At 49.1% G+C, this 15103-nt stretch overlaps 1 protein-coding gene and 1 long non-coding RNA gene across 12 annotated transcripts in view; one reads left to right on the top strand and one right to left on the bottom strand.

Moving 5' to 3' along the window:
* LOC134525850 (GON-4-like protein) overlaps positions 1 to 15103 on the bottom strand; it is a 34583-nt gene that overhangs the window by 7025 nt on the left and 12455 nt on the right. For 10 of the 11 annotated variants that reach the window (XM_063357120.1, XM_063357119.1, XM_063357121.1 and 7 more), the window contains 12 exons: positions 13679 to 13877; positions 12270 to 12356; positions 11567 to 11738; positions 10737 to 10881; positions 10395 to 10545; positions 8902 to 9018; positions 4289 to 6028; positions 3345 to 3588; positions 2196 to 2377; positions 1496 to 1693; positions 801 to 944; positions 179 to 322 (listed from right to left, as the gene is read on the bottom strand). In XM_063357120.1, the coding sequence (XP_063213190.1) occupies positions 179 to 322; positions 801 to 944; positions 1496 to 1693; positions 2196 to 2377; positions 3345 to 3588; positions 4289 to 6028; positions 8902 to 9018; positions 10395 to 10545; positions 10737 to 10881; positions 11567 to 11738; positions 12270 to 12356; positions 13679 to 13877 (3523 nt within the window). Of the gene's footprint in view, positions 1 to 178; positions 323 to 800; positions 945 to 975; positions 1359 to 1495; positions 1694 to 2195; positions 2378 to 3344; positions 3589 to 4288; positions 6029 to 8901; positions 9019 to 10394; positions 10546 to 10736; positions 10882 to 11566; positions 11739 to 12269; positions 12357 to 13678; positions 13878 to 15103 lie in introns of those variants that run through there. The other variant, XM_063357127.1, reaches the window with a different exon arrangement.
* Positions 8841 to 11739, top strand: LOC134525855 (uncharacterized). The gene is made up of 2 exons (XR_010073863.1): positions 8841 to 9904; positions 11510 to 11739. It is a non-coding gene; the product is annotated as an uncharacterized LOC134525855 (long non-coding RNA).

Here is a 15103-nt window from a genome sequence, read left to right as displayed (position 1 = left end):
GACGTGACAGGTTCAACTATGTTAGAAGAGACATAAACGCTGTAAAAAATGTTTGAAAAATTTGCTGCAGTCCACCAAACCCATCCCACCCTGCTGCCTCCTCTCTGGAAACACAGCCCCAGTTTCAGTCAAGTATCTGCTTTTATCTTTTCTGGTCTTGCCAGAAAGATTGCTCCACCTCATATTCCTTCTCTTCTGTCCAGTTGATCTCCTCAAAGTCTCCCATGCGGCTGGCTGAGGGCCTTAAGTGGTCAAAGAAAATGGAGAATTCGTCCTGCAAGTGGTCGTGTCCTTTCAACAGCTGCCACATTTGGGTCTTCAGCTGGAAGAGAGAAATCCCGAGAAAATCGATGTTTCATTCCGTATCACCACATTCTTCTCAGAAGGATTTCTCAAAGCAAGTAGAACATCAAGGCTTATCAGAGCTCTGACATGACAGTTTATGCTTGCGTTGGTACTACTTCATCAATATTTTGAGATCATTCTACATCCAGCTATCAAATTAGCGTAGAAATATCCCTCCAAAATTCTAGGCAGACTCTGTAGGAGGCACCAAGGTAAAATTTAACACCTGCAAGGGGATAAAAGCAAGGCGGAGGTAGGAGAGAGGAGACACACAGGCCAGTTCATGGCGAAGCCTCTTGAAGAGGCAGCTTCGGTTCTGTACTGTGCCCCCCAGAGGGAGATCCACTCGATAAACTCTCAGGGTCTCAGAGCGCAGCACGCGGGCGCGGTGAAGCAGGGCAGCGAATGCCACGCGCGGGGTTTGGGAGAACGGAGGTACCCGGACGCGCGATTACCTCGGCGATCTCCTGGGGGAGGCAGTCTGCACAGCTCTGCAGAACTTTGATGATCTTTTGGTGGTGGGCAGGATTTTCAGCAAAACAAATCTCCAGCTGCCTGAGGAACTTCCGGCTTTTTTCGAACGCTTGCTGCTCTTCAAACTGACCAAAAGAAAGAGATTCACCCCTCATGTTCAAGAATAGGCTTCCCAGCACCTCTACTTGGCTTAAGCGAGCTATAAACTGCCTGTCTTGCTGTTTGCTTCCCACTTGTTTTGACACCCATTGCAAAACTGGGAAGAGGTGGAGGAACAGAGACAAGACTTTGTACAATCGATACTCACGTGAGCTACAAAGTTTTGCTTCGACCACGCGCACATAAAATAGGCAAAATCCAGAAAGAATGCAACAGGCGAAAACGTCTACATTACAAAGCGGAAGGCTGATTTGTGAGGCAAAGGAGCCATTCCGCTTGCCGCACGTTGTCTCTGCAGTCTGGTTCTGCGATGTAACTGGGAAAGGCGGATTCTCCACAGTAATACTTAGTATGAGACTTACACACTACGCTCGTCGGTTCTGATTAATGAAACAGCAAGGTAAGCAAATGATTTGCCAGCTGTTTACCTTTCTTGCCTTAGGAAGAATTCCTTATCCTTTCGCAAGCGTTCACACTGCCTGCTTAAAGTTTGGTCTCCTCCTTTCACCGTACCTACCAGTCCACACTCCAAAGCTTGTTCTGGCAAAAGAAAGGCAGCAAAATCTGTGAGCAATTGTGGCCAGTCGTGCAACAGTTTCTGCAAAGTGGAATAGAGATCCACAGCCGTTCGCTTGTCCGTGCTGATCTCAAACTCATAGATAACGCGAAGAAAGTCTTCATACTTTCCAGGAACATGCTGCAAGGCTTCACGCACCTGGAAAAAGCAAGAGGCCTTTACAGAACTACGTAACGTCCAGGAAGGAAAAAAGTTAATTTAGTAATCTTTGACGTCTGGCTCCTCAGAATTTACACTGTGTTTGGTTGGGTCAACCCTTAAAGATAAGTTTGAACTGCGCACAAGAGAGAAGGGAACCAAATCCAAGGCTACGAAGCTCTGAAACGAAGAGACCCCGTGCCATGCTCTGACTGCAGCCGGCAGCCCTGCATCCCCCGACAGCCACTCACGCTCCCCCCTTCCCTGCGCGGGACAGGGGAGGGGAGAGGAAGAGCCGAAGCAAGAGAACTCCCAGCTGAAGATAAAGGCGGTTTAATAAGCGAAGGACCGCGCCATGGGGTGCTATGAAGAGACAGCCCCCTCCTGACCAGACCCGGCACACCCAGTTGGAAGTGGCCATTACGGTGCTCCGGTACGACCCACGTTGGAGGACTCAGTGTCCAGCGTTCCTGTCTGCGGGTTACGCGCTGGCCCGGCTTACCCTGCTTAGATAGGCCTGTGCGAATGCCAGATCCTTCTGCTCCCGCAGGGGATCTCTCTCCAGGATGTCTTCGTCATACAAGAGGAGCAGCTTAGATGTATCTTTGCTAGCGCGAGCCCGGCCCCTCTTATTTCTGGTTCTGTGGGAGCTCCTGCTCTTCCCAGGGGCTTTCATACTTTCTCCTGCGGGGAAGCACAAAGCAAGTTGTGCAGGTACGTTTCAGACATTCCCTCGCCCGGCAGACACCTGCTCTTCAAGATCGATATCGCAACAGAAAAGCAGGGTTTCAGAGTTAGCGATGAGTTAACTGTTTACGCTCTCCTGGACGCGTACGAGCAGCATGTTTTTCATTAGTCAGGCTGGCTAACGTATTTTAAATTAGCTGTTTATTATAGAGTCTGACAGGAAAAAAATCTTGATACAGCAACAAACCCATCCTGACTGTTACCCAGCCAGAATCCACCAAGAACTAACAGATCCGCCTCCTGCGTACCAGGGACCAAAAAAAACATAGTGGGTGAACAGAGATAAAATACGAGGATCAGAGCCGGCTGTAACACTTGCAAATTATTCTTTTAGCTTATTATTTACATGAATAGAGTTAACATCACCGATAAGTAACTGCTGCCACATAATAGGGAAAGAAATAGCGTACTAAGATGCACGACATCACGATTTTTATGTCTTTAGATTACGAGTCTGTTGGCCTAACGGTGTGAGGTCCATGGTTCAAATTCGTCTACCGCTTGCTAGATTCTGTTAAGGTATTATTTTGTTTCACTTATTTTTCCCCAATGTGACCTTATAACACAAAATTCAATGTAGCAAAGCTTTGACTATTTCGTATCATTCGTATACGGGTACTGGGTATTAGCTGATGCAAATCACAAATCTTATGTCTGCAAATTGTTGAAGCATAACTGCATTACAAAGGACACTTGGTTCACATGCACAAGGCCTTCTGTGCGAAGAAATGTTTTCACAGAATTGTGACTGTGTGGCAAAATTTAATTCCCAGATGGGAAGCATCACTGAGCTCAGTACGCTAAGTGAAAGTAAACCCAGACACGGTTTCCCCACTTTGGTTTTAAGGCAGAGAGCGGCTCTGTTTCCCCGTGCCCTGTGTCAGAAGAAACGCACAGAACTTACCTGCTGGCGTTCTGTGGGCTTCCACCTGCGGGGCTGCCATTGTCGACGGGAAGGCAGATTTAGGTTCCTCTGATGTATCGCCACATATTTCATCATCTTTCTGTAAACTCTCCATCCCTTCCCCTTCCTCCTCCTCCTCCTCCTCCGGCTCAGAGTTCTCTTCCTGGGAATTCTCTTCTTCCGAATCTCCTTCTTGGCTTAAACGTCTCTCTGTTGCGAGCCAAGTAAGTTTTTCCATTGTCTCCTTAGAAAGCAACAACAACAAAACCGTCACATCGCTTTCTTTCAGGGTTTGTTTTAACGTCATTCAGCAACGATCTCACTCCATCAAAATTCTAACGGCCAGTTTCACAGATCAACACCTGACCAACTAAAGGATTCTACCGAACGGACAAAACTCAACAACAACCTTAACTGCCTATTTTTGTATCACGCGCAAAATTAAGTTTTAGAATCTGCCACTTACAAAAGCCTTAAATTATACGGGATTCCTCAATGACCATCTTAGTTCTTACAGGCTTGCTGGAAGTGTGAGCGGGAAAATAATTTTCATGTAAAGTGCTTCTTATTAAAGTAGCTTATTATTTTATTAATAATAAGTAGCTTATTAAGTGCTACTTATTAAAGTCGCTTATTGTTTTATTAAGTAGCTTATTAAGTGCTACTATTATTTTCTCAGCCTCAGCTGAGAAAGTCCTTACAACTCAGCAAAATTTCAATCTGCATATTTGCAAGATATTCCTTTAGTTTGGACTTAAAATCTCCTCAGAAAAACGCGGTGCCCAATTTCTCAATAAAACAGCCCAGCACCATGCTATTACGTAGTTAACAGTCCATCTTCCCAACTGGATTCAAATTGTGGTTTGCCCTGACTCCATTAGGATGTTTCAGGACATCGACATTTGTCATTAACGAGCTTTTTTTACAGTTTTGTTTGCTTTTACCTGAAGTTCGGGCACGGAAAGAATAGATTCTTCTGAGGCTGATGACATTTCTTCATCCTCATCTTGTGTAAAATCATCAAAGTCATCTTCCTCCTCCTCTTCTTGTCCTTCTCTCTCTCCTCCAGCTTCAGGGCCAGCTGGTGTCCCAACAGACTGGCCGTCTATACTGGAGGAATCCTCCGGTCTCCCTAGCGGACTGCTAAATTCCGCCTCAACGTCTGCTGGGTACGAAAGATTCTTTGGAGACTCGCTGCTTAGCTGTGGTCCAGCAACACCACCTGCATCTGTCTGCTGTTCACCCTGGGGAGGCGACTGCGAAGCCCCTCGTTCTTCTTCTCCCTTCTCATCACACAAAGTGTGCTCCTTTTTAATTTCTTTCAGGTCATTTGAACATGAACACGCAGCCTCCATGTTCAGCTCCTGGCCAAGATCCAGCATGAATTCCTCCTTCACTTCAGCACATAAGAGATCCCTCTTCTGTACTGGATTTACTTCCTTGCTAGCATCACTTGAATCTTCAGGCTCAATTTTCACTGTTTCGTCTGGAGCTTCTAAATGAGGCAGAAGGTCCACAGACAACGGCTCTGAAGCGTTCTCACCTCCTTCTACCACTGTCCAGCTACAGCGGTCACCCTTATTTACCTTTTCCTGGCTGCTGGTACTCGAAGTGGCAGGATTTGTGCTACACTCCTCCTTGGGGGAGACAGCGGAGCACGAAACATACAGCTCTGGGGGTTCAACCTTGGGCTCCACCATGGGATGGGTATTTTTGTTGTTTCCAGCGGGGCAGGAAGGAACCAGATTCAGCTGATCTTCATTTTCACCAACAGACGATGCAGAAAGACCAACAGGGTTAGGAGAGACTAACAACGAAGGGATGGAAGAAGTCACTAGAGGCTGATTTAAGGGACACGGGAAAGTGGATGGATTTACTAATAAGGTCGTAACTGGAATAGCCTGAGCGCCTCTACCAACTGCTGTGTTTATGGGCTGAATCATATTGCAGCCATTGCCTATATTAACCACTTTCACTGTGGTGGCAGGTACAGTAAGGATGACAGGAGATGGCTGAATCAAAGGTGAAGTCTTTATCAACGGGGCAGATTTTGCCCCTTTTTTCTTTTGGTATCCCTTTCGAACACAAGGTTTGCGTATTTTTGCTCCGGCCAAAGCTGGCAACATCAGTTTTGGCTGAAAAGTTACTGGATTGGAGGACACCAGAGCTGGTGGTACAGCAGCTGAGAAAGCTTGTCTGGAGTCTGAATACGATGGGGACAGCACGTTCTGAAATTCCAAGCCATCCCCACTTCCTACCACTGCTGGGACACTCAAAGGCTGCACTCCTGACACCGTCTGCGTAACTGTAGCTGGCTGGATTAGCCGAGGAATCTGAACCATGACTTTGCTGGGAGGAGCTTCTGACTGGGACAACTTCACCGTTTTCTGGATGTTAATAGTGTTGGAACCGGGCTGCAGACAAGGACTCGGTCGAATGAGGACAGGCTTCAGAGCTGAGGACCTCTGCCTCCTCCACGCTCTCCGGGAGAACCGATTGGCAAGGGGCTTCAAGGTCAGGACTAGTCCCTTTGGCATGAGCAGAGGGTATTTTTCATCACATCCTGTGTCTGAAGTTTCCTTTCCTGTCCCCAAAAAGACAGATTCTGCATCAGGTGAACCTGGCATCTCCCTGGCATCTTCTGCCAATTGCTTCAGTTCCCCCTGAATGGAGGGCAGGCTGGCCTAAAGGGAACAACAGTGTGTTAGTCCGGGCCACAGGCTGTTCCCCTCTGACCACCTTCAAACAGCACCACAGAAGGCGACAGACAGCAACTTGCTTCTGGAAGTAAGGCGGTCTGAAGTTACTTTATGCTACTGTATATTACTTTATATTCACGAGTTTTACTCCAAAGCCTTCAAAAGAACCTGAGAGCCTGAAAGAAACAACAGAACCGAATCACTTTATAAAGGTTCCTTTAGTAAATACAGGATTTTGCGGGAAGCAATCGTCATTGTAACAGCAACAAAATATAATGGGCGATTAAGAAAACTGGATTTTATGGCATCTGAGTCTAATTCTTTTCTCAGGCGCAGTCCTCCCCGACTGACTCACAAGCGTGGTCACTACACCTCCAACTTCGTATTCCTTGTGCAAAGAGTCTCAGAGAAAGAATCCTTACAAAGCACGAGACGTTTGGGTGTAACAAAAATAACAACCACACTCCGGGTGACGATAACCTTAACAAAACCCACCCTGAGCCCCCAGATTTCTTCTTTCTTCTTAGAAGGTGAGGTTTTAAGGGGGAAGAACGCGCCCTCTCTCATGGCTGTACGACAGTGGGAAAAATGGCAACACTGCTAAGCATACGGCAAGGGCCAGACTACATCGGTGAACAAATTAACACCACTGAGTAACAAAATCAACACATCAAGCCAGAGAAATTAGAAATACACCCACAGAGCAAAACAGGGATGTGACAACAAACACTGTGTGTCCACGATGACGTCCATCATGTACTGGGCAGACACGCACAGAGTAGTGCGCAATACTTCGGGTTGCTGAACACTACTGCTCTTGCTACATTTACTAGCTGGGCACAGGGTAACGAGGGCTTCCACGCAATACAATCAGACTGCCTTTTGACTTCAGAGCTGCAGGCTGAGCAAAGAACTCGCTCTGGACCTAGGCCGTAAAGAAAGCGGGAGAGAGGGGGGGAAAGCGGGAGAGAGGGGGGGAAAGCGGGAGAGAGGGGGGGAAAGCGGGAGAGAGGGGGGGGAAAGCGGGAGAGAGGGGGGGAAAGCGGGAGAGAGGGGGGGAAAGCGGGAGAGAGGGGGGGAAAGCGGGAGAGAGGGGGGGAAAGCGGGAGAGAGGGGGGGAAAGCGGGAGAGAGGGGGGGAAAGCGGGAGAGAGGGGGGGAAAGCGGGAGAGAGGGGGGGAAAGCGGGAGAGAGGGGGGGAAAGCGGGAGAGAGGGGGGGAAAGCGGGAGAGAGGGGGGGAAAGCGGGAGAGAGGGGGGGAAAGCGGGAGAGAGGGGGGGAAAGCGGGAGAGAGGGGGGGAAAGCGGGAGAGAGGGGGGGAAAGCGGGAGAGAGGGGGGGAAAGCGGGAGAGAGGGGGGGAAAGCGGGAGAGAGGGGGGGAAAGCGGGAGAGAGGGGGGGAAAGCGGGAGAGAGGGGGGGAAAGCGGGAGAGAGGGGGGGAAAGCGGGAGAGAGGGGGGGAAAGCGGGAGAGAGGGGGGGAAAGCGGGAGAGAGGGGGGGAAAGCGGGAGAGAGGGGGGGAAAGCGGGAGAGAGGGGGGGAAAGCGGGAGAGAGGGGGGGAAAGCGGGAGAGAGGGGGGGAAAGCGGGAGAGAGGGGGGGAAAGCGGGAGAGAGGGGGGGAAAGCGGGAGAGAGGGGGGGAAAGCGGGAGAGAGGGGGGGAAAGCGGGAGAGAGGGGGGGAAAGCGGGAGAGAGGGGGGGAAAGCGGGAGAGAGGGGGGGAAAGCGGGAGAGAGGGGGGGAAAGCGGGAGAGAGGGGGGGAAAGCGGGAGAGAGGGGGGGAAAGCGGGAGAGAGGGGGGGAAAGCGGGAGAGAGGGGGGGAAAGCGGGAGAGAGGGGGGGAAAGCGGGAGAGAGGGGGGGAAAGCGGGAGAGAGGGGGGGAAAGCGGGAGAGAGGGGGGGAAAGCGGGAGAGAGGGGGGGAAAGCGGGAGAGAGGGGGGGAAAGCGGGAGAGAGGGGGGGAAAGCGGGAGAGAGGGGGGGAAAGCGGGAGAGAGGGGGGGAAAGCGGGAGAGAGGGGGGGAAAGCGGGAGAGAGGGGGGGAAAGCGGGAGAGAGGGGGGGAAAGCGGGAGAGAGGGGGGGAAAGCGGGAGAGAGGGGGGGAAAGCGGGAGAGAGGGGGGGAAAGCGGGAGAGAGGGGGGGAAAGCGGGAGAGAGGGGGGGAAAGCGGGAGAGAGGGGGGGAAAGCGGGAGAGAGGGGGGGAAAGCGGGAGAGAGGGGGGGAAAGCGGGAGAGAGGGGGGGAAAGCGGGAGAGAGGGGGGGAAAGCGGGAGAGAGGGGGGGAAAGCGGGAGAGAGGGGGGGAAAGCGGGAGAGAGGGGGGGAAAGCGGGAGAGAGGGGGGGAAAGCGGGAGAGAGGGGGGGAAAGCGGGAGAGAGGGGGGGAAAGCGGGAGAGAGGGGGGGAAAGCGGGAGAGAGGGGGGGAAAGCGGGAGAGAGGGGGGGAAAGCGGGAGAGAGGGGGGGAAAGCGGGAGAGAGGGGGGGAAAGCGGGAGAGAGGGGGGGAAAGCGGGAGAGAGGGGGGGAAAGCGGGAGAGAGGGGGGGAAAGCGGGAGAGAGGGGGGAAAGCGGGAGAGAGGGGGGGAAAGCGGGAGAGAGGGGGGGAAAGCGGGAGAGAGGGGGGGAAAGCGGGAGAGAGGGGGGGAAAGCGGGAGAGAGGGGGGGAAAGCGGGAGAGAGGGGGGGAAAGCGGGAGAGAGGGGGGGAAAGCGGGAGAGAGGGGGGGAAAGCGGGAGAGAGGGGGGGAAAGCGGGAGAGAGGGGGGGAAAGCGGGAGAGAGGGGGGGAAAGCGGGAGAGAGGGGGAAAGCCCCAAAAGAAATCAACCAACAACAAACGCTACACTGATGAAGAACAGCAGAACCCACCTTTAGCCAAAATGGCAGGCGATGTTCTTCTCTCTCCACAGGCGGCTTCCACTCATTAGGCTGGATTTCCTCGCAGCACTTGAACAGAACGGGCAACTGTTTTGTCTTTTTATAGTACTATGTGGAGACAGGACAGAATGCAAGACAAGATGACTGTGGTCAGATCACCTGACTAATAACTGCTGGGATGTAGGATAAGAACTGTGCTCTGTGACAGTGTTTGTGTGAATAAAGTCATTCTCATCACTACTACTGTAATAAGGTACTACCCTCAGAAACATTAAAAAAAGAATAATAAAGGCTGAACAGGAGCTCACTGCCACCTCGGTTTCTCTCAGTAGAAATCACGACATTCTAGCAGACATGCAGGCACACTTGCTTTAAATATTTCTGGTTCTTCTTCTCTCCTCAGCAGTGGCCACTGGCTCATGGGACAGGGTATTTGGCCAGCTGGACCTTCAGCCTGACTGGAGACAGCACTTTTGTTTTAGCCTCAAGACTCAAAGTTTATTTGTACGAATTTGTTCCTGAAGCCACAGTTGCACGTGCTGGGCTTTAAAGAGTCAAAATAGCAATATAAGTACTTACAAAGTACAGAGGGGATAAGGTCTTTTTTTGACGAAATCCTCGTTGCTAATACAAGGATGACATTTTCTTTTAAGAAAGTGTCGGTGTGGCAGTGTGCTCTCCCCTTCTTCCCTCCCCCGCCGCTCCTGCTCAAGCCATAACCATCAGCGGGAGGTGTGATGAGTTGCACCTGGACTTTGGGGGATGGCTGGCAACAGTCAAAACACTGTCTGGAGTGGGGACCCAGACATTTCATTCCCATGGGAATATGACCGCAGGTCAATTCTCCTACTCTGTGAATAGCGGACAGCCCAGGAGCCCCCGGAGCTCTCCTGCACGGCAGCGGCTGCACGCCAGGATCTCCCCGTGAGTTGGGACGCTCGCTTAAGGTTCTGCTCCTCGAGGCTGAGACATTCCTTGCCCCAACAGATTCTCGGTAAGTGGCTAACAGCATGCTAAACTTTGAAGTCTTAGCTAGGTGATATAAAGGGTCGATTGCGCGTGGATAATCCTTTAGACATAAACCACTGACCAAGTCTGGGACCGGGACTGGATCCAGCTGCACCCAGACTCCTCCCTGAGGAGGACTTCAGAAAGCCAGGGGGTCCTTTCTGAGCCTCAGGACTCAACAGGAGGGTCTCCCGACAGCCTGTCCGACCCTGGCCTCGGAGCAGTAAATTATCAAGTGTACCCTGGCATCGAATCTTGCACAACACTGTCCTGTTCACTACTAACTTTGTTAAATCGCTGTTTTAGAATATTTCGCTACTTCTCTCTTATGAGTGAAGTTGATCACTCTGCCCGTGAACAGTCAGCACGCACAGAAAAAGGTCCTTGGAACAAAGAGCACATTTCTTACATAATAAACACCAACCAGACACACAAATCTGAAAATTACCAAACCACGATCTGAATGCATCACTTACTCTGATGATATTATCAGGGGCTCGATTCATATTCAGATTCTTGATTCGTACCGTAAGCTGGTGGGCAGTTTTTGTTGGCAAGAGATACTTGCTGATCAAAGGCTTTGGGAACTCTGTCCCTTCAAAATGTTTCAAACCTAAAGCTAATAAACTGAAGAAAGAAGGAAGGAGGGGAGGAAAAGAAAAAAAAAAAAAAGAAGTCTTTTAGACAGTACAGCAGATTGCTATTTGGGTGTGCTGTCACACAATACGCAGATATCCCCAAAGTTTGCATCCTAGAAATCCTCCTGAACAAAGGAGTCTCATTTGTATGCATTTTACTGAATAACTCCAAGCACCTACTTGTCCTCTGCCTTGGTGAAGATAATCTTGTCCCGGGGAGGGTTTGCTTTCAAGGAACATATTGGCAGCAACTCTGGATACATGAAGACTCTCCTTGTTGCCAAAATCCATGCCACTTGCTTTGGCAAACATGGAAATTCATTAGCTGTGAAAAGAATTAACAGATAAGGACAGACAGACACATGGACAAATAATGTTTGTCACAAGTGACTTTTTAGTCACTTCACTAAACTTCACTGCAAGAAGAGAGAGACTTTCTCCCTGGATTTCAGAATTTGCATATTTTTGCCCTTAAGTGTACAACAGCAAAAGGTAAAATTACTTTCCTCTTCCATCTTTTCTTCTGTTTTGCTCTATAATGAAAAAGCACCTTTAAAAAGTTTGTTTATTTCAAGTGAGTTCACTCTCTAGGTAGCAGAAAAAAAATAGTAATCACAAACCAAATATTTGAAACCAACAGTTTGGAGCTTTTTTTTAAATAAAATGCTCCAATAAAGGGAGTATTTCCTTGATGTGTGTAAACCAACACATTTGGAACAATTATTTCCAGTTGCATAGTTTCCTGACGGACTTTTGCAGCTCCAAGCGTCATCTGCAGAACAATAAACGGCAGCATTATGATGTCAAACGAAAGTCAATAGCTCATATAACATGCTTCACAGTGTTGCAAGTTTAAGAAGCAAAAAGGTAGCGAATTAAGCGGATAGTTTTATCTTAAACCACCTCACAAGATTAAAAAAAATTAAAAATGCCTTCCAAACCATGTCTCACAGCGTGAAATCCCTCCCACTGTCAATGCTCTCCCACCTCTCGTCCCTTCAAATGCGTACCGCTCTTCTTCACGGCTTTGCGCGGGCTCCAGTCAACTTGGACTTGGGCATGAAAATCTTCGATGAGCTGCAGCGCTCCCTTCAAGTTACACGGCTGGAACATCGTTTGAAACTTCGGATTGAACGACTGACGAAGGAGTGTAGAGCTTCGAGCAAAGTTACCGAGCTCGCTCTGCAAAGTCAAGCACAGAAAAAGATACAAGGGCATTTACCTTCCTTCGAATGGAAGGTAAAGAACAAACCCATCTAATGCCATAATGCAAAACCCAAAAGCTAGTGAAGTGACAAGCACCAAAGATTTATGTGTTACAGCTTTTGAGTATTACAAATCTAGGAACAATCACGAGGACTTTTTTTTTTTTTTTAAATTCCCCCACTTCCCAGAACCTTTCAAGGTCACAGAACGTTCACTAATTACAAAAGCCGTATTTTTTTGAACTTTGTTTTCAGTATTTCCAAAAAAACAATAAAAAAAAATAATCAAAGACATGCCAATTCAAAGCACTGTTATTAGTCGACACAACGTGAATTATTTCTCTAAGTACCGAGCACGTTCACAGCAGACTAACAGAATCATTCCCTTATTGAGTGGTAGTCTCTCTCAATTTAATGGGACCGGTTAAATAAATTAAGCTCTCTAAATATTTCCAGTAACAAGCAATCATTAAAATTCATGTAGCTCTGATTTTAGATGCATCCTTACCAAAAACATCCTGGTAGTACTGGCCTCTGAACTTAAAGCAGGGTTGGAACTTGCAAGAAGATGGATTTGAGTCAGAAGCTGAACGTGCTTGAAGAATAAAAATTAGACAAATGGGTTTTTTCAGTGCATCAGACATCCAAGAAACTGGAAAGCATATGTATAGAGGCACAAGAAATATCTCCTGCACACCCCAAAAATCACATTCTGACTTCAAAAAACCTTTTAAGCAACAGAAAACTGAGGAGAAACTTTAATATTCACTGGCAGGAAGTTTGTTACACAGATTTGGTCCTTGTGGCAAAGGAGGCCAATGGCATCCTGGGGGGCATGAAGAAGAGCGTGGCCAGCAGGTGGAGGGAGGTCATCCTCCCCCTCCGCTCTGCCCTGGGGAGGCCGCACCTGGAGTGCTGGGTCCAGTTCTGGGCTCCCCGGGTCAAGAAGGATGGGGAACTGCTGGAGAGGGGACAGCAAAGGGCTACCAAGATGCTGAGGGGACTGGAACACCTCTCTGATGAAGAAAGGCTGAGGGATTTGGGTCTCTTCAGTCTGGAAAAAAGACGGCTGAGGGGGGACCTTATCAACGCTTATAAATACTTAAAGGGGGGGTGTCAGGAGGATGGGGCCAGGCTCCTTCCAGTGGTGCCTGGTGACAGGACAAGAGGTAACGGGCACAAACTTGACCATGGGAAGTTCCACCTAAACACGAGGAGGAACTTCTTTGCTGTGAGGGTGGCAGAGCCCTGGCACAGGCTGCCCAGAGAGGTGGGGGAGTCTCCGTCTCTGGAGACATCCCAAACCTGCCTGGAGGCGTTCCTGTGCCGCCTGCTCTGGGTGACCCTGCTCTGGCCGGGGGTGGGACAGGATGATCTCCAGAGGGCCCTTCCAACCCCCACCATTCTTTGTTTCTGTGCAAGTCTCAAGTTTTGCAAAGAAGTCCTCTTGAACTTTGTATGGATATGGAAAAAAAATTCTCTACGTACAGCTTCTCATCTCTGCTGCTGACAGCTTTTAAACTGAATTTCTACAGTTTTGCACGGCGGGAGGAGGAAAAAAAGAATCCAAGCTACATCAAGAATAATATTCTTAGAAAGTAATAAAGAAGTTGGTGAAAACAGAGGATTTTGACCGATTACATTCAGAATTCAAACACAGCCAAGGCAGCTACCTCACATGAGAGCAATACAGATGCCAAGAAACAAGCTCTACTTTGCACATTCAATTCAAATTGTCTTTCAGTGTGGAATCAGGCATGTAAATATTTATCACCTATTAAAGCTCCAACTTCAAATGTAGCTTTTTGAATTAATTTCTTCAAGGAAGCGTGGCAAAGTGCTTGCTGTACCATTGGCTTCCCTGCCCCCCGCAGTATACGGCACATATTCACTGGGTCAGATCAGACATTTTATTACCTGCTGCATTTGCTGCTGGAGCCTCTTTCTTTGCATACTGTCCAGAACAAGGCTCTGGAGAGGCTTCTCATTTTGAGGTTTTGATTTTTCTATCTCTTGCGGTGGCTTGATTGAGGACTTTTTCATTCTCAACTGCTCAAGCTGTTCCTTCACCGTCCGGTGTTGCTCATTCAGTAAATTGGCCAGAGGTTCTTCAAATCTGTTTGAGATCAGGCAGACCGAAATGTAACAAGCATATGGTTTAATAACCGTTCACATCTATTTAGAATATTTTACGCTGTACCTGGGATGCACAGTTTAACAACTATCATCTCTGCGCTACTCAACACTCTGACAGCATACCTTAACTTGAAAAAGCAGTTATTTATACATAAATAGAACAGTTGACGTATACATAAATCCTTTCATCTACCACAGCACTGTTTAGTCCTGGGATACCGCGTTTCAATGGTTTATTCCAAGGACGGTGTCCTGGTTTAACTCCAGCCGGCAACTAAGCACCACGCAGCTGCCCGCTCGCTCCCCCACAGCGGGACGGGGGACAGAATCGTTAGAGTCAAAGTGAGAAAAGTCGCGGGTTGAGATACGGACAGTTCAGCAAGTGAAGCAGAAGCTGTGTGCACAAGCGAAGCCAAACAAGGAATTCATTCCCTGCTCCCCACGGGCAGGCAGGCGTTCAGCCATCCCCAGGAAAGCCAGGCTCCCTCACACGTAACGGCGACTTGAAGACAAACGCCATCCCTCCAAGCCTTCCCCCAGCTCTATGTGCTGAGTATCCCTCCCTGCGCTCCGGAACACCCCTTCGGTCAGCTGGGGCCGGCTGTCGCGGCTGCCCCCCCCCCAGCCCCCGCTGGCAGGCGGGATGAGGAGCAGAACGGCCGCGACTCTGTGCAAGCGCTGCTCAGCAATAACTAACACACCCCCGTGGTACCAACACTGTTTTCAGCACAAATCCAAAACGCAGCCCCATACTGGCTTCCGTGAAGAAAATTAACTCTACGCCAGCCAAAACCAGCACAGAAGTTAGTCTTGTCCACCGTTCCCAATCACACCCCGTGTGTGTGTTCCACTCAAGTGCTCAGACAATCCCAACAGCACTCAGGATCTAAAATAATCTAGAACACGTTAGAGCCAATCCTATTTAACTTGTATCATCAGGCAAGGTCTGAACCCAAGGTATTACGGGTGACATTTTACCACAAGGGTCTCCAGAAAGATCACACGCTGACTCAAATGCTGTTACTTCAAACACAAGCGTATTACTTAGCTTTATGCAGAGTACTCTACTAGACTCCTGCTGATACTACAGCAAGAGCCACTCCTGTAGCAGAAAAGAGGACGTACACACTACCGTCCTTTCAAAACCAGCTTCAACTATCCCCTGTTCTATGATAGATTTTTATTTATTTTAGCTACACCAGTTAA

This window comes from Chroicocephalus ridibundus, chromosome 21 (genome assembly GCF_963924245.1).
Source record: "Chroicocephalus ridibundus chromosome 21, bChrRid1.1, whole genome shotgun sequence".
In the NCBI taxonomy this organism is placed as follows: Eukaryota; Metazoa; Chordata; class Aves; order Charadriiformes; family Laridae; genus Chroicocephalus; species Chroicocephalus ridibundus.
The sequence above is the reverse complement of the archived record's forward strand: the minus strand, read 5'-3'. Positions and strand labels throughout refer to the sequence as shown.